The following is an 18,165-nucleotide window of genomic DNA, read 5'->3' on the forward strand; positions in this document are numbered from 1 at the left end:
TCCGCAAATCCCGCAGCAAATGCCGAAAAATCCGTACGGATGGCCACGTCAGCCTATCAACGCATATTGCGGGGGTTCCGTACTGTGCCACGTGTCAGCCCTTTTCGGGTGTGTCCGGGGTTAGCCAGTCACCATTTTGTGACATGGATACTTTGCGAGGAGGTGACGAGCATGGAGGTGGCGAAGAAGAATTTTTCCTACCAGGAGGTTTTTTCGACCCTCCCCCTTCCCCATCTACGCCAAGGGTTGCACCAAATCCTATGGAGGCTTTGGTCAAGACGATGATGGACATGATGTTACAACAAGAAGTGCAACACGCTGCCTTGGATCGCGAGCGCGAAGAAAGAAAGGCAGCCTTGGATCGCGAGCGTGATCAAGCGTGCTTGGCGGCCGAGGAAAGAAAGGCAATCTTTTTTTCCGAGAAAAAGATCCTTCTATTAGTTAATGAAAGCTGCCCATAGGGCTACATCCACCTCTGCAAGAGAGGGCTACAACAAACATGATGGGGAGACTCTCCCAATGAAAAAACAGCATATATACAATGGGGCTAAATCAAGAGATGGGAGGAGGGAAAAGCCACACAGGTGGACAGTAGTGCCATCTGAGCACCCCCTGGACCATGGAGTAAAACGGCCCAGGGCGCCAGAGACGAAGGAAAGCCTCGCGGCGCTCTCGCATGCGGTCGGAGCTGCCCTGTAGTCCCTCAAGCTGTCCTCTGAGAGTATGGATCAGCTCTAGCCAAAAGTCACGAACAGTCTCTGCTGGTGGTACAAGGCGAGCCTCAAAGATGCGGAAACAACGGGCCCGCCAGATGAACCAGAGAGCTAGGCCGCTGATGAGCTCCCAACACTCCGCTCTCTCACTGCTCCACTCCTGTGGAGTAAGGTCTGCAGCAGGCTGGAGTGTAGGTCGACCCCCCTGTATCACTATCATCCTGCTGGTGGAAGATAGCTCAAACTGAAGTGCCGGGCCCGTGTGGGTGGACCAAGCCGCCGCCCCCCAAGTGTACTGTCGAGCCGTGGAGAGGGCAGGCATCAGCCGAAGAACTCGTAGCCACACTGCTCGTAGCCACACTTGCTGGGCCGAGGGACAGTCCCAAAGACAGTGTCGCTGACTCTCCACCAACTGGTCACAGGCTGTGCATGCGGCCGAGAGACCACAATGTACAAGCCAGCTCCCTACTGCTGTGGCTCTGTGTGCAACCAACCACTGGAACAAGGTGACGCGCCTCGGCTGTCTGGAGTCCCACAGCCTCTGCCAAAAAGCTGCCAAGAACTCAACTGTGAGACCCTCCTCCTGCCAATGACGTGCTGCAGCGGGGCGGGCCTCTCTCTGTGCTGCAAGTATATGACGTCCAAGCCGAACAGTGTACTGAAAGAAAGGGACTCCTGGGCGGTCTGTAGAAGAGAATGGGTCCCTCCATAGCCACTCACCAGGATCCCACTGTACTCGTGCCAGTGGACAGCACTCCCAAGCCCATAGCCTCCAGTGTCCTGTCTCAAGAGCTGCTGGGTCAGGGTCTATGACGCAAGTCCTCCCACAGATGCCCACAACTCGGATCCTCTGGAAACAACACTCTGCTACCTGCAGGGCCTCTACTGCAACTCTCTGTAATCGTCCCCCACCCTGAAGCTCGAAGAACAGGGCTGGGACAGTCTCTGAGCAAGCCCTGACTGAAATGAGAACCTCCAGTCGTGTGAAGGCTCCCATCCACCGGGGTGCTACTGGCTCGAGAGGCGTGAGCCAATCAGCTGGAACTGACTCTGAAATGTCCTGACACATCCTCTGAACCCCTCTCATGCCCTATAGCTGGACAACGTGCACCTCCTCTGACAAACCTGTGAACTCTAGCCAGTCACCTAGAGAGCGCGCTGGACCTGCTGCCTGTGACCCCAAGAAACATGAGGCCTACTCCCAACCAAGTGGCCTCTCTGAGTGCTAACCATGGGGTTCCAGACGAGGGGCTGCCGTAGGCGCTCCTCCGTGCACGTCGGCTGCCGCTGCTCTAGGCCACGCCGCAATAGCTCCCAAGACCGAAGCAAACTCACGGCGAATCGGTCCTCCAGTCTCCTGCTCAAACCAACTCGGCGCAACTCTGTAAAGATCCATCTGGTCGAAGGTTGCCAAGGGCCTCCTGCCTGAGGCACCCTGGCACGAAGCCTCTGCAACAAGAACTCCTTTCAGGGCTCCTCGCCTGGAAGAAGTCCTCTGACGACGAACTTCCCAAGAAGGGCTCTGCTCTGTTGTGCTGGATCAATGATCCCAAGCCCTCCCTGAGAACAAGGAAGTGTGATGACCGACCAAGCCACCTTGGCTCGGGCAATCTGAGTGTCGTGACCAGACCAAAGGAAGTTCCTGATCAGCCTCTCTACCTGGCTGATGCAAGAACTCGAGAAGATCCAGCAAGAAGTGATGTACCACATAGTCGCCAACAACACCTGGTTGGCAACTACTACTCTACCAGCCAGCGAAAGTCGTGCGGAGCTCCAATGTAACAGCTTTCTCCTGATGGACAGGAGAAGAGGAGCAATCTGCTGCTCGGGGGACAAATCCAAACCAACCTGACAACCCAAGTACCGAACTGCAGTCCCTGGAGGAATCCACCTGAAACCCTCTCCTGGCATCCAATCTGGCACAGGAGCACTACCAACTGAGAAAGCCACTGTCTTTCTCCAGTTGATCAGTGCGCCCGATGCACAGCAGAAGGTCTCCAAAGCCTGCCCACATCTGTGTAAATTGGCCTCCTGGCCCTCTAAGTACAAGGTTGAGTCGTCGGCAAACTCAGCGTCCAGAAGCTCATCTCCCCGTATAGGGAGTGCTAAGCCCCTCAAACCAACCTGCTGTGACACCAAAAATCTGCTCATCGCCTCCGCATAGAACAGAAAGAGAAAGGGCGCAAGAGGACAACCCTGTCTGACCGATAGTGTGAGCATGAAGCGCTCACCTCTACCTCCTGCCAAAAGCACCTGACTGTGGGCCTGTCTGTACAAAGCTGACACCCCTCTGATCCAAGCCTCTGAGAAGCCCATCCTGCGTAGCGTGCCCTCTAGAAAGTCCCAGTCAACTCTGTCGTATGCCTTCTCAAAATCGAGAAGAAGAATCACAAGGTCCTCCCCACGGAGCCGTGCAAGGGCAAAAGCCTCCCAAAAAGTGAAGATGTTGTCAAGGATATTGCGTTCCTTGACAAAACCTGTCTGAGTCCCATGTATAAGGCTCTCCAAAAGTGGCTGAATCCTCAAACTCAGAGCCTTGGCAAGAATTTTGTAGGCTGAGTTGAGAATGGTGATGGGACGCCATTGACGAATCTCATCCAAGGAGCCACCCTCCTTTGGAATGAGGTAAATCAGGCCCTCACTCATGCTATCCGGCATCACTCCTGTGTGCAGAATGTACTGAAAGGCACTACAAAGATCTGGGCCAAGCAGGTCCCAGTACTCCAAGAAGAAACTGAAAGTCAGCCCATCCTCACCTGGACAGCTACCACGAGGGAGGGCCCTAAGAGCCGTGTGCAGCTCCTCAAGCTGAAGAGGTGACTCAAGCCTCTGCCGCATCTCCTCAGTCACAAGACAAGGCATCTGTGCCCAAACTTGCTCCCTGCATGCATCCTGTCTCTCTGACTCGGGCTCAGCCGACAGTAGCTCACGGTAAAAGTCAGTAGCAACTGCACGCATATCCTCTGGCTCGCAAACAACTGACCCATCGGGTCTCCTCAACTGATTGACCTTGGCATGCGAGTGCCGAGGTCCCACTGTCTCAAAAAAAACACCTGTCACTCTGTCACCCACCTGAGTCCACTGAGATGCCTATCGGTGGAAGGCAAACTCATGGCGCCTCTCCTCTGTGCAAGCAAGCTCCTGACGAGCCTGCTGTAGCTGCTCCTCCAACCATGGACTGTCTGGATGCTGCTCCTGCATCCTCTGTAGTGAAGCAATGCCTCGTCTGAGACGCTGCTCCTCCTCTCTCGCTGCAGCCCGTCGAGCCAAAGACTCCTGGAGAAAGAAGTGGCTGAGCTGAGCTAGGCCTGAGGCCACTCTGTCTGCAGGTGGAGCCTGGCTGTCCATGCCCTCTGTCCATAGAGCCTCGACCCTCTCTCTGAGTGCTGAGTCCAACAAGACCCGCTCTGGGATGCGAAGCATCGTGCTCCCACTCCTCTGCCTGTCTGCCACTGTGAGGATCACTGGTGCATGGTCCGAGAAGGATGTCCCTGCCAGGATGCCCACTGATCCCCCCAAGTCAATGAAGTGGTCACTAGTGTAGAAGTGATCTATGCGCGATAGATTCACTCCTCCCACTCTGCGGTCCGATCTAGAGAAGGCAAGACTCTCTGGAGGCCTCACAAAGCCAGAATGCTGCCATGTATCCGAGACCCTCAACGTCATACAAAACCTCTCCCAAGCTGCTAACTCGACTCCATGCAAAGTAGCATGGCTGCCTCCGATTCTGTCAGAAGGGTCCTCCAACATGTTGAAGTCCCCTCCTACACACCACTGGTCAACCTGTGGCAAAAACTCAACAATCTGTGACCAAAACTCTGCACGAGCACTCGCCACATTAGGCGCATAGATGTTCAGGAAACCCACAAGGCTACCCTGAACCTGCATAGTAATCCACTGAGCCCTGCCTGGTACAATAATCCCTCTGCCCACAATGGCCTGCTGTAATGAGTCCGCAATAGTCATACATACCCCACCCTGGATGCCTCCAGGTCCAAAAGCAGCTGACCAAAAGGTATCATAGCGTCCACGCAAGATCTGACCACATTGCCGAATGCGGCTCTCAGACAAATGGTGCTCCTGAAGCATAAGGAGATCAATCTCACCTCCCACAAGGCATCGCTGAAGCTCCTGACGCAATCGGCCCCGCTGTCGCTGAAACTGGGGCCCAGCGAGTCCCTGCACGTTCCACGAGACGATCCTCATGGGGAGCGAGAGAGAACAGATGCTGCCGTAGCAGCAAGACGAGCTATCTTCGAAGCAGGCTTGGATGGGGAGTAATCCGCATCCGAGCGTCCTCTAGATAGGCGAGACTGCAGTGAGTGCCTGGTCCAAGCCCAAGTAGAGCGAGCCGTGCGTATAGCAACCTCCTCTGTCCAGGAGTCCTCATGAATGAATACATAGCAAGGCAAACACTGCGTATCAGCAAAAAAGTACACCACAATGTGTCTACATCCTGCTGAGTCTGGGGGTGTCACCGCAAACTTGGCCAGTGGCCACAAAGTCTGCAGCAAATCTGTAACGCCAAGTTCTCCCATGTGGTGAGAGAACTCGAGAACCTGTGTATGCAACCATCCCACCACTGAGTCGAGGGACCACTCTGTCTCAGTCCTGCCACAGAGGGGGAAGGAGAAACCAACTGCTGAGTCCAAGGCCTTTGTCCCCCTAGCGACGAGGAACAAAGCGTGGACTCTGAAGCAGGCTGCCTCGTGGTCTGCTGCGGAATCGCCAAGAAAACGAGTAAACCCGTAATCGAAGAAATCCCAGCGGCGTCGGAGGTCAAAGCTCGTCAAACCACGAGGGATAGCTGCAAGAGGAGATGTCTGAATCTGCAGTGGGGGCCGCATGAAGGGCTGACCCTCTCTCGCTAGGCGACTCGTGGCGAAGGCGCTGCCAAGAGATCTCCTGGCCGCCGGCAAGGGTCCAGTCTTCTGAGCCGACTGTGGTACTGAAGCAGGAGGAGGGGGAGAAGGGGTTGGGGGGGGCGGGGGAGAGGAGAAGCGGGGTGGGGCGGCAGAGACATGGGGGAGGCGAGGTGGGGAGTGAGCGGTAGCAGAGGGCGGGGGAGGGCATGGGGAGGAGGAGGGGAGATCGGAAGGCGGAGCGGCTGGCGAGGGTGAAGCGGAGGTGGAGGCTGGCGTAGGGGGCTCCTCCTGCTCAAGAGGACCAAAGCGGTTCCCCGTGGGAACCCACTGCTGCTGAGTAGGCACCTGGGGGCCACTCTGAGTGCCAGGCTGTCGCTGTGGCCCCTGGCGTCGACGGCCACGGGCCTGCTGCCACCCCTCCTCCGTTGGAGCCCCAGGCTCGGAGGGTGGCGCTGAATCTGTGCTCTGTGTCGCTGGCTGTGGCTGCGGCCCAGCCTTGGCAGGCTGGGGCTGAGGCTGGGGTGCGGGTCGTGGTCTCCTCCGTGGACAGGCCTTCGCTAGGTGGCCCATCTGTCTGCAAATGAAACACTGGTTCGGGAGACCCGAGTACTCCACACTCTGTCTAAACCAACCCCCACTCACCCGAGGCAGAAGGATGACCTTCGGGAGCGTGTGGGTATCTCTGTCCAAAACTCGAACTGAAGGGATGCCAGCCGCCTTGGCAGCTACTGATGCTGCCGTACGAGGTGTCTCCAGGACAGTTCCGATGGCGGAGCCAATCCTGGAGAGAAGTGGAAGGTACTCCCTCCGTAAACCCGGAAAGCAGACTGAGATGGGGATGTCCGCCTCCTCTACTAGCACATCCGAAGACGGGTCAAAACCATGTCGCCACTGTCGAAAGTGGGCGCGTGTTGCTCGGATGGCCAATGGACTCATAGCTATGACCTTGGAGGCCATCTCGGAAGTCTCGAACTCAATCTGGTAGTACCCCCGTCCGAGAATCTGGACATCCAAGATCTTGCCCACCTCTGCGAGGAGGCGGGCCTGGAGAAGGTCTCGCAGCTCTCCTCTGCTGGGACGAGTGCCGAGAACCTTGCAGATGATAGAAGTCGCCTGCAAGCGTTCTACCTCTGTGGCAAGGCTCGCTTGCTCTGCCGGCGTAAGAGCAAGTCGAATGGTGGGCTCAGCGGGGTCGGGCGAGGGGGCTTCAGGCGAGTCCCTCTGAGGTGAAGCTGGAGCCTCCATCTGTGTCTACTGCTGAGTCGAAGAAACGGGCGGTGAAGAAAAACTGCGAACGAGTACGTCAAGCACTTGTCCGAAGAGAAAGCGTTGCCGAGCCAGGTGCAGAAGACCTTCGGGAGCAAAGAGGACGGGGGGGGGGGATGGGGGGACGGCGAGGGCGAAGTGGGCAGCCGGGAAATGTGCGGGTGCACAAGCGGCAGCGAGCGGGGGGATGGGGTGGGGATGGCAACGCGAGAGGAGGGCAGCGGGCAGCCTTTGGGGCAGCGCGAAAGCAAGGGGGGGCAGCCGGTGGGGGGGGGGGGGAGGGGGGGAGAGGGTAGCGATGGCGCAGCAAGGGGGGGGCGAGCAGCAGTAGCGAGCCGGCATCATGATATATAAAGAAAGGCAATCTTGGATCGCTAGCGCGAAGAAAGAAAGGCAGAATTGGATTGTGAGTGCGAAGAAAGACGGTTAGCCTTGGAGCGTGAGGGCAAGCAAGCGCGCTTGGCGGCCAAAGAAAGACGAGCGGCCTTGGAGTTAGAGCGTGAGGCGTAGAGAGACAACGCATGTAAGAGTTGGTCCTACAGGTACTCACCTCGAAGCTCGAGCCGGTCAAAGATGTTGGTAGCTCATCAAGTAGCATAAGTAGAGATTCGGACTCCAATAACCCCGTCACTGAGAAGTTGACCTTCAGTGACGGTAAGATGGATGCTACTATTATTCACTCTTGGTTGCATCAATTTAATGCTTACTTTGCGACAACTAAGAAGACAGGAAATAACAAGGTTTTGATGGCAACCATGTACCTTGCTGGTGATGCCATTTATTGGTATCACGCATGGCAAGAGACACATTTGACTGTGCACCTAGAGGAATCCGAAGAATGCGTGCCCCTTTCTTTCAATTGGCCCGACTTTCAAGACAAGCTCAATGCGCGGTTTATGCCACCCTAGTACTTAGCACGGTAGAAGGACGATTGGCGCAGTCTCAAGCAAATGGTATGCCAATTATGTCTTTCTCTAATCGTGTTTTGCAGCTCGGCACCCAATTACGCAAATCGGATGATGAGTGCAAAGAGACATTCCTTTATGGATTGGACGAGTATATCAAGTATGATGTCGAAGTACTCGATCCAATCGATTTCAACAAGGCAGAAGCGATTGCTCTCGCACAGGAGATGAAGCACAACAAGGGAAAGCCTAAGGAGAACAAGTCTTCTCAAAGTACATCTCAGACTCCTTAGAACCCTTAGAATGGTAAGAACGGTAAATTTTCTAGCCAATCTTTCATTAGTCTTTCGGAAAAGAACACTCAAAATGAATCTAAGGTCAAAACTAACACACGTGCCAAACCTAAGCTCACTCCAGATGAAAAAGTTGCACAAGGAATCATAGGAGGATACATAACGCCAGAAGAATAAGTCATTTATGCTAAGGAAGGTCGTTGTTATCTGTCACGATTGTGACTATGTTAACAGCAATACATCTACTCCTAGTTGCAGATACGCGAAGTGCCATGCCAAGGAGGACCCCTGCGCTTGGATGGTCACACCCCTTGGCCCAAAGGACGTGTCTATTCGCCAAAAGCCACACTCCTTCGACGACTGGTCACACCCCTTCGCTCTACGGGTGCGACTCTTCGCCCAATGGTTGCAGCTCTTCGTCGAAAGGATGTCTCTTTACGTCTAAAGTCGTGTCTCTTCACCAAGAGACGTGTCTTTTCATTTATGTCTCTTCGCCTCCTATATAAGGAGCCTTTGTATCACACATTCAATCAATCAAACACAGAGTCTTCTAAGTCTTCTCTCGAGTACAGTTCAAGTTTCTTAAGTCTTAATCATGAGTTTAAGTACTTAATTAAGGATTAGCACTTAGAATCCTCACATTATCAATGTCATGTCAAGGGTCACATTAAGGCGGCTTGTCCTAAGATAGCCCCACCTAAGAAACCCAAAGCATGAACAGACCACAAGCACTTTAATGAACCAATCTGAGTCTTCACATGTGTCTGACACACACATTGATCAGTCTCTCTTTAAGTGTTATGGTCATGTGAAGGGTTAGCGTTTTGTCATATTGTTTGATTCAGGCAGTATGCATGATGTGTCTCTTTTGTAGAGAGAGCCCGTCTAGAGGTTAGTCAGACATCTCCTCTCGAGGTGTCGGGCTTCGCTCCCGTTATGGACTCTCTCATTACACGAGAGTGCCTTGATGTGTTATTCACCGTTCAACAAGTGCCCTTCGGCAAATAATTTGCAGTGTCTCCTCTTTCAAGATGTGATTTGATTTTGGGCATTAGATGGTTTCGTGAGCATAACCCTTTCATGGATTGGGCGGACAATACTCTCACTCTAAATGCCAAAAGTGACTCTCCCGTCATCATTCGTGGTGAGGAAGTTGTTCATTCTTTACCTCTCATTTCTAATGTGTAGGCAAAGCTTGAAAAGAAACAGGAGAAGGAGACTCTCTCAGTCTTTTCTTCTCCAAAGTACGACACACATGATTTGCATGATAAAGATGTGATTATTCACAAGGATGATGATTTGCATGATAAAGATGTGATTATTCACAAGAATGATGATTTGCATGATAACGACGTGATTGTTCACAAGGATGATGGTTTTTCCAATGAAGCTAACCTCATTGCAGATACGATTAATCAGGCAGAACCGATCTTGGCTCTCGAGTCGAGGTCCAAAGAAATCACTCAGGAAGTATTATGTGTTCGCATGATTAGTCAGCACGCATTGTTCGAGTGTTTCATTCATGACGGTTTCTTGTATTTTCGTCACCGTCTTTATGTGTTCCCTTTTCATAGACATGCCGTATTGTACGATGTACATGATTCACTCACGGATAAGCACGGATGTATGCGGATCTCTCTTGAAAAAAAGAAAAGTTTGCATGCAAGGGATTCACATTCCATGTCTCTTCCTTGTCATGACACAGTCTTAGAAAGAGCACAAGAACGATTGTCACGGCATTTCCGTTGTGATTTGCCACAGTTGATGGGTTTAGGCCCAAAAAGTTAAGATTCGATCGCACTTTTTACGTGTGTTTGGCGAACGGTTTGGCACTTCGTCACTTGGTTCATCTCCATTGCATGCACAATCATTTCGGAAGCATAGTATTTTTCCAATCAGGCTACATGGAATGGGTATGTTCATGACTTTGTGTTGGAAGTGGTGTCATGAATTCCTCGGAGATTCTTGAAGAAGGTGGACCTATGTCCATAGCCGAAGTCGGAGCGTTGAAGCAGCCACAAATCCCTTTGTGTCGCTTTCGGCGCGGCCCAAAGAAGCAAGCATTGCAGTCCTTTATGAAGTTCAAGTATCCCACGACCCACGCATCATAGTGGATTGGCGAAGAGTTCTTCCAAGGATTCCAGAGTTTGTTGGCATTCTCCCTCGATGCCATACAGTTCGGTACCAGTATCTCACTTTGAAAAGGAGGGGATGTCACATGCACATCTAACCATAGTTACCGGGGAACGCGTTTCCTAGGCCGTGGAACGTCAGAACTCCGTTCCCTCCCCCCCTGCCAAGCCGGAACGTCCCGGAACGTTTTGCCATTCCGGGTGACCACTTGATACCGGAACGGCTGGCTTGAACGTCTCCGGAATGGCCAACTCTCAAAAATGATGAGAAATGGGCAGTTTTTTGCAAATTTGCAGTGAACATTAGGTGTTTTTTAAAGTGTGCAAGGACTTAAAATGCACCTCCTCACACCCATTCCCTTCTCAAGCAAATCCACATGCCCTCAAGGTCTAAGGCTTAAGCCTTCAGCTCTCTCGACTCTCGAGTCTCAAGCTCTCCCCCTCTCACTCTCTCAAGCTCTCTCCCTCTCTTGAGTCTCTCCCTCTCACGCTTTGAGTGCAGGAACTGAAAGACGAAATGACTGCAACAATTCGGTCTCATAAATCTCTATAGACATGATCGCAATAAGGATTAGTTAATCGGGCTTTAGTGAGGTCTGGAATGGATCTAGATGCGATTACTAAATACGTTGCTAGCAATCATGGTGTGAGATTTGAAATGAATTTTTGTGTGATTTGTCATGTGATGTGACTGTCGTTTTTGTACAAGTGCTAAATGTGTCGTGTCTAGCGCGTCGGTACTAACAGTCAGTGTCTACTAAGACAGTTTATGGCCTCTGTCTGTTTTGCAAGCATCATCGAGGGCGATTACAATTCTTTCAAGAGGGGGATATGTCACAAATTGATGACGTGGCAGTGCAAACCGGACACAAGTGATGACGTGGCTCATTGTACGGACGCCCCGAAAATGGGCTGACTGGCTGGCGTGGCAGCGTACGGGTTTTCCGCGTTTTACGCTGGTGTTGAAGTGGCCAGGCTATACGGATTTCCGCAATTGGCGCTGACTGCTTTTATTGGCACATTTAGCCAAGATGCTTTTTGGAGCGAATTGTTTTTGATTTACTGCTTTTGGGGGCTCTGCTTTTGGCATCCCTTTGTAACCTTATAAGTGACCCAAGGGGCTCACTTATTAGAGCATCTGGACGCAAAGTCTGAGAGCAAGCACCGGGGTAGTTGTACTTTGCTCAAAGATTAGTATAAAAGAAATACGGAAAGGGGCGCTAGTCTTTGGGACCTATCTCTCTTGGCACGGAACTACGCCGGGCCGTGTCGACTGTTAAATTTGTGAAGCGTATTGAAGTGAATCTCTGCTGTGTCGCGAAGAATCTTGACTTGGGGTGTCCAAGTTTGTTACAGGGAGACTTCCTTGTGGATGCTTGGAGATCAGCTCGTTGATGGGAAACCTTGTATATTCTTTAGATTCCATAGTTTAGTTGTAGATCTGTCCGGTTTGCTTGTTGGAAACACAAAATTGTTGAGCTTTGATACCACTGTAATTGGAAGGCACCGCGTGCCAACAGGAAAGACCAATTGAAACCAACTTTTTAAACAATCGGAAACACACTTCTATAAACACTTCAAATACTTGAATTAAGAGAATTAAACATTGGGGAGGAGACACCATGAACCGGAGTATCCGACTAAGATGCAGTGGCACCTAATGTAGGTGTCCATTGTGGTGCTTCGTTTTATTGACTTGGGTTGAGTGCCGATGTGAGCTTCGATGTGCAACTAATGATCTGAGCTCCACATTGGGATTTATATTTAAATCATTGAAGGCCCTTGGCCATAAAGCAATTGCTTTTAGTTACTGATCTCAAAAGCTCACAGAGGCAAAGCTTTCACAAATTGGCGACCCCAAAAGCTTGGAAGAGTCTGGGTTTTACGCCAGCTCCAACACAAACTTGGCTCCACTTATTTGATCAGACTTGCGGCTCCACAGCTCCTACCGGATGCCCTCACTGCCATTTGGCTGGACATCATTCACACCCTCATTTGGCAGTGGGATTCTTCCTTAGGTACATTTACAGCAGCTGAGGCTCGTCGATTTGCCTTTCTTCGGCGTTGGGCCCGATCTTCACTCTTCTTCACACTTACATGTGGACAGATTACATGGCATTATGCACCTCCTCAGTGGTTTCTCCTCCACTCATCATACAGACCACCATGACATTGTTCTAGTCGAGTTGTCACTATAGTGGCTCTCAACCTTACATTCAGCTTGTACACCCCACGTGATAGGCTATTTTGGCATCCATTGGGGATTATATTGTACTCAGTAATTACAGCCCTGATTTTTCCCAAAAAGAGAGAGAGAGAGAGAGAGAGAGAGAGAGCTTTTTCTCCCTTAATGTTAGTTTTCTAATCATACTTGTTAATGTTTATTCCAGGTAGGGCTTAAACTACTTTTGTCTCCCATATCATCAACTGTTATCAGTCGAACTGCATGGTAAGTACTATTGAGGCTTTACGTATTACTGTGGTTGAATGGTTAGGGGTAGGTAGAAACATTATTAGAGACTGAGGTTTTCATGTAAGAGGAGGAGCGTCGAGTTCCAATATCGCAACATAATGAAAAAAAAAAAGAATTACTTTCGATTCAAAGCATTCATTGGCGGATGGAGATAGTGAAGCGACTCATCCTCTAGTCCTATTTGTACTACAAATAATCTCTCTCTCTCTCTCTCTCTCTCTCTCTCTCTCTCTCTCTCTCTCTCAGGTGCAGCCCACGTAGGTGCGGCCCACACAACACGTGCATGTAGAATTGTTCATGCGAATTGGACGCGCTACTCAGTACATGTGGGTTCGACATAAATTAGAGGCTGCTTGCGGGGGGGCAGTCGTGCATAATTATTATCATTGAGGGGCAGCTTGCTAAGGAGGGGGCCATCTCCTCTTGAAGCACATGGGTAGCTTGAAGTAGAGGGGTAGCCTCAAGCAGGGGGCCAGCTTCTCAAGGAGAGGGCTTTTCAAGCAGGGGGCAAGCTTCTCTCCCTCCCTTGGGATAGTTTCCTATGACGTTAAAACAATCTTCTTCTCGGGTGTGTGTGTGTGTGCGCTAATAAAAAGAGGAAAATGGTTTAACCTTTCTATCATCCAAGTGTGGTAGATTGGTTATGCCATTCCCCTCTTGAATAACACATCTTGAGTTCAACTCTCCTCGTCGGATAGATCTTTAAGGTCTCTTGGGATAGTTTCCTACGACGTTACAACAATCTTCTTCTTCTCCCCCTCCCCCCCCCCCCCCCCCCAATGGCCTCCATGACGAGCAAAGTGGCATGCAAACTCTCCACATTTGAAGTCAGCAACACATGCCTCTCCACATTCGTGATGAAAATGAAAGCATGGAGGAAGGAGATAGAGGAATGGAGGAAGAAGAAATTGACCTTTCTCAAAGATTGGATGAGAGATAGAGATGAATGGAACAAGTAGAGAGACACAATAATGGAAGAGCTCGACATCCTCAAGGCGGAGATCCCCTCCCTCCGAGATCGTCCATCATGTGAAGAAGGGGAGATTGTCGAGGTGAACAAAGAAGCCATCAAGGAAGAGCTCACAAAAGCAATCACCGAGAGCATTGAGAGCAAGATGGAGGCCACCAAAGAAGGATGGGTGGAGGTAGTGAAGCAGATCATCAAGAAAGAGGTCAAGGAGGAGGCGGAGGAAGAGGCTAAAGTGGACATCAAGAAGAAGAAATCCCTTCGCGTACACACTACCGTTAAGGGGGAGAAGATGCGACATGTCAACATAAGAGTCACCAGCATAGCAGAGAAGAAAGACTCCACACCGGACATGGATGGTAGAGAGTCGTGTACTAAGCTTGGGTACAAAGAAGAAGAGCCATGCCCTTTCAACAAGATTTGGAGAGCCGACAAAGACGAGAGAGAGGGCCCTTATCCTCCAATTGTCCTCCGAAGAGGTAAGGACCTCTTTCATTAGAAAGAGTGATTCTACAAGACACCCCCCTCTCCCCCGACACGGGTGAAGAAGGGAAGAAGGCATCATTGATCTATGGACACACCTAGGACGACTAAAGGAGGTAATGAACAATCGAGACATTGTCCTACTCATAGAGACACACGAGAGCCCCGAGAGGGGCCTACCGGGATCCATGGATTCTAGTGAGAGTCTACTCACCGGAAGTGTACATGCGAGAATACTTCGTGAGTGTGTGGAGGAGTGGCCGTTCTTTTCAGACAAGAGTGGCAGAGTAGGATACAGATTGTAGCACAAGATCGAGAGGCCCATTTCATTTGGATCCGCTTAGAGATTACACAGGAGCATATTATATACATCGCTGTATACAATTTTGCAACTTTAGGCTCTAGATTTGCCAGCACTAACCAAGAGGAAGGTGGAGGATCACCATACACATGCTTGATGGAGGGGATTATGGAGTACACTACACTCAGGGAACTTTTTCTTGTGTGAGACGTCAACTCTTGAATATGCAGCTATCAGTGTGAGACATATGCTTTTGAGGACCAATAAATTTTACATACTACAGAGGAGGAGCACCTCATCCGAGTCTCAATAGACACATCCCACCCCACTGCCTATGGACGCCATTTACTCAAATTGGCCTCCCAACACCGTTTCGTTATATATAATGGGATGGCACTTTGGCCTACGTCTAGAGGTGTGATATTTTATGGCACATGGAATTGTAGACAGGAGGGAGAGTACAATGTATTATATTATGGCACCTCGGGAGGCTATACATCTCATTAGGTCTTTCACCATCCCATCCATTCTCTCTTTCTTTCAATGGAGCTACCATCTGCCATGCACGTGCCACACATACTCCACATTCTACCATCCATTTCACGCGAGAACTAGCCTCTATATACTCAGCGGAGGTTCATGTGAGCCTTTGTTGGCTCGATCCATCCGCACCATTGTTCACACTCACCTCTAGCCTCTATATACTCAGCGGAGGTTCATGTGAGCCTTTGTTGGCTCGATCCATCCGCACCATTGTCCACACTCACCTCCCAGATCTCATTTGTCTTACACACATCAGCCCTTTGCTCCTTTTTTCACACTACTCACATTGGACGTACTCCCTCCCCAAGGACTATGCCACAATACTGATGGTGTGATGATGAGTGCTGGGTTCTTTATTGCACCCTACAAGTACAGAGAGCTCTAGGGAAGACTACAAAGCAGGAGGCCAGACGACAATTGAAGACTCTCACACATCGTAAGCGGTGAGCTTTTGAGGAGGCAAAGGAGCTTGAGCTTTACCACCTATTCATGAGTTATTAATGTAGTGATAGCATGGAGGACTCTTAGAGAGCCCTGCCTGACCACACCCATTGAGGACCCATAGGCATGGCATGATTATGCAGAGAGCTTGTATGAGGTCCCTGGGTAGCCTCCGATTCGAGAATCACTCAAGCCATGATCCACCATCTCCACTTTATTTACCACAGATATGGTCATACGCCGACTACAACACTACAGATCTGCTGACCACACATGACTACAGATTGAGCACCTCATTTACACAGTCGACACTATAGCCCCATTGATTGTACACATCTTTAATAGGGCTACGGTAGAGGGCTTTCTAGAGGAGTGGACTAGACACACTATTGTGCCTATCCTTAAGTCTGGCGACAACATGGACTTAGAGAATTATAGGACCATCATGATTAGCCACACCGTGGCCAAACTTTACGGAGCAATATTTAAGGCATAGCTCAGTTCAGATGGTGAGAGGGAGGGATTCAAATCGTCAGGCCAGACAGGTTTTTGACGAACCTTCTCTACCATATATCACATCTTTGTTTTGTGCTGCCTCATTGATGGGGCAAAAGCCCGGAAGACGAGACTACGCTGGTACTTTGTGGACTTTTGCAAAGCATTTGATGCAGTTCCATGTGAGAGGCTCTATTAGCGCCTCCAGAGCTTGGATGTACCTTCACAGATAACAACTTAGACTATATGTACTTTATACGAGCAGGTGACAGGGAGAGTACGCTGCCCCGAAGGCTTATAAGACCCTATTACTAGCACCATTGGTGTGAAGCAAGGATGCCCACTCACCCTAACCCTCTTCGGGATATACATCGATGAGATCTCAGATTACATATTGCGAGTTGGTGGCATGGGTGGAGACCTTGGAGGTACCCTAGTATATATCATGCTTTACGCTGACGACATTATTTTGATCTTGGAGTCACGGGAAGGCTTATAGGGACACCTCGAGGCTCTTGACGACTTTTGTACATAGAGGGTTGATAGTGAACCTTTGGAAAACCAAGGTCATGATCTTTCATACTTCGAGGGCAGTTAGGAGTGCGATAATCTTTATGGCTGCAAGAGTCTTATGCATACTTGGGAGTCACGCCCACTCGGGCTCTTCACCATGGGCTACGGTTAGACTCACTAGAGGATTTGCGGCTTTGGCCATGTTGGAGAGGAAATGTCATCAGGCACACTTTCAAGAGCCTTGCACCAAGGGGTGGCTCTTTGACACTTTGGTCAACCTTGCTTTGATGTATGCTGTAGTAGTATGGGCCCTTGACTATGAGCCACCTCATGGACACAGATTCGAGTAGATTTAGCTACTCCACCCGTGCTAGTCGAGGCTATTTTTGAGATAGTTTGCCTCAGTTAGTGCCATCGTTTAGACTTGCAAGGAGAGCCTTCGAGGCCTCTAGTTACATTTCAGAGTTAGGTGAACAGGATTCTTCGTACAACCAGGTGAGAGAGTGATTTCGAGCACATGGAGTAGGCATGGATGGATTACCACCCTTACAGTACGACCCAGACTCACCCTTCATCGAGCTCTCACATAGTGAGAGGAACACAGTACTCAGATCTATGGAAGCTCTACATCAGAGGGACATGGTTTGCACCTAGACAACCTCTTGCCCTGAAGCCGGTGTATTACAAGGAGCACTTCGTGACCATGCTAGACGAGGGGTTCATTGTGTAATAGAATTGGACATCCAAGACAAAGACCTAAAGCAACACATCTGAGAGGAACTGAAAACAACTGAATAGAATTGAGAGAGAGAGAGAGAGAGAGAGAGAGAGAGAGAGAGAGAGAGAGAGAGAGAGAGAGAGAGAGAGAGAGAGAGAGAGAGAGAGACGACATGGGACAACGGAATTCCGTGCCTAGATGCACTGCCCCAAAGACTGGCGCCCCTTCTTGATATTTCTTTATTATTATGCTTCAAAAAGTACATGATCCAAGGGTCCTCTGTGTGGCAATGCTCTCAGCAAAACTGCCCAACTACCCAAGAGAAGAGGCACTGACATCCTTAAAGAGGCCCCCGGCCCTGTCAAAAGTAGTTACATGAAATCAGTTACATGAAAAGCGTAGAGCCCTGACACCCTTATAAGGGCCGTTAGCCTTGTCAAAGACCATGTCTTATTTTACTAATGGAAGACACAAACACTGCTATCTTACAAGCTCTTCAAAGTTTGCAAGAGGAGAACCGCTCCATTCGAGAACAACTTCTCAAACTCGACAAGGGCAGAAGCCCAATGAAGCCAAGAAAGAACAGCCAGCAAAGCAACGCAATTCTAATGGAAGGAGCCGATCACGAAGCCCGTTAGTCGTGAAGAAGGAGAATGGACGAGGCAAAAGAGGACGCTCTATTTCAAAGAAGTGAAGCCATCGAAGCCGAAGTACATCCTCTTCATCAAATTCATCTAGTGAATCTGCAGATGTGTCATCATCAAGCAACAAGGAGATACCTCATTCATACAGAAAATCTCATCGAAGGCAAAGACGTCGATATTCTTCACCCTCTTCTTCATCTTTGGAGACAAGTTCGTCTTCCTCTACTTCGAGATCTAGGTATGGAAGAAGATACAAGAAGAAGAAGACCAAGTCACTCTCGCAACTTGAGAAGAAGGTCAAGTTTAGTACGTATCATGGTTCACAAAATCCTAATCTTCTTTTAAAATTTGTTTGTCAATTTCAAATATTGTATGGTCGTCAGAAGTATAAAGAGAAGGAGAAGATGATCGTG

The 18,165-nt window shown here is 50.1% G+C and overlaps 1 protein-coding gene across 2 annotated transcripts in view; it reads left to right on the forward strand.

The window, feature by feature from the left end:
• HVA22K (HVA22-like protein K) overlaps positions 1–18,165 on the forward strand; it is a 120,248-nt gene that overhangs the window by 7,480 nt on the left and 94,603 nt on the right. For both annotated transcript variants that reach the window (XM_086491030.1, XM_086491029.1), the window contains exon 2: positions 12,565–12,623. In XM_086491030.1, the coding sequence (XP_086347156.1) occupies positions 12,565–12,623 (59 nt within the window). The remainder of the gene's footprint in view (positions 1–12,564; positions 12,624–18,165) is intronic.

The sequence above is a fragment of the Adiantum capillus-veneris genome, chromosome 19 (genome assembly GCF_014529385.1).
Source record: "Adiantum capillus-veneris isolate H3 chromosome 19, ASM1452938v2, whole genome shotgun sequence".
NCBI lineage: Eukaryota > Viridiplantae > Streptophyta > Polypodiopsida > Polypodiales > Pteridaceae > Adiantum > Adiantum capillus-veneris.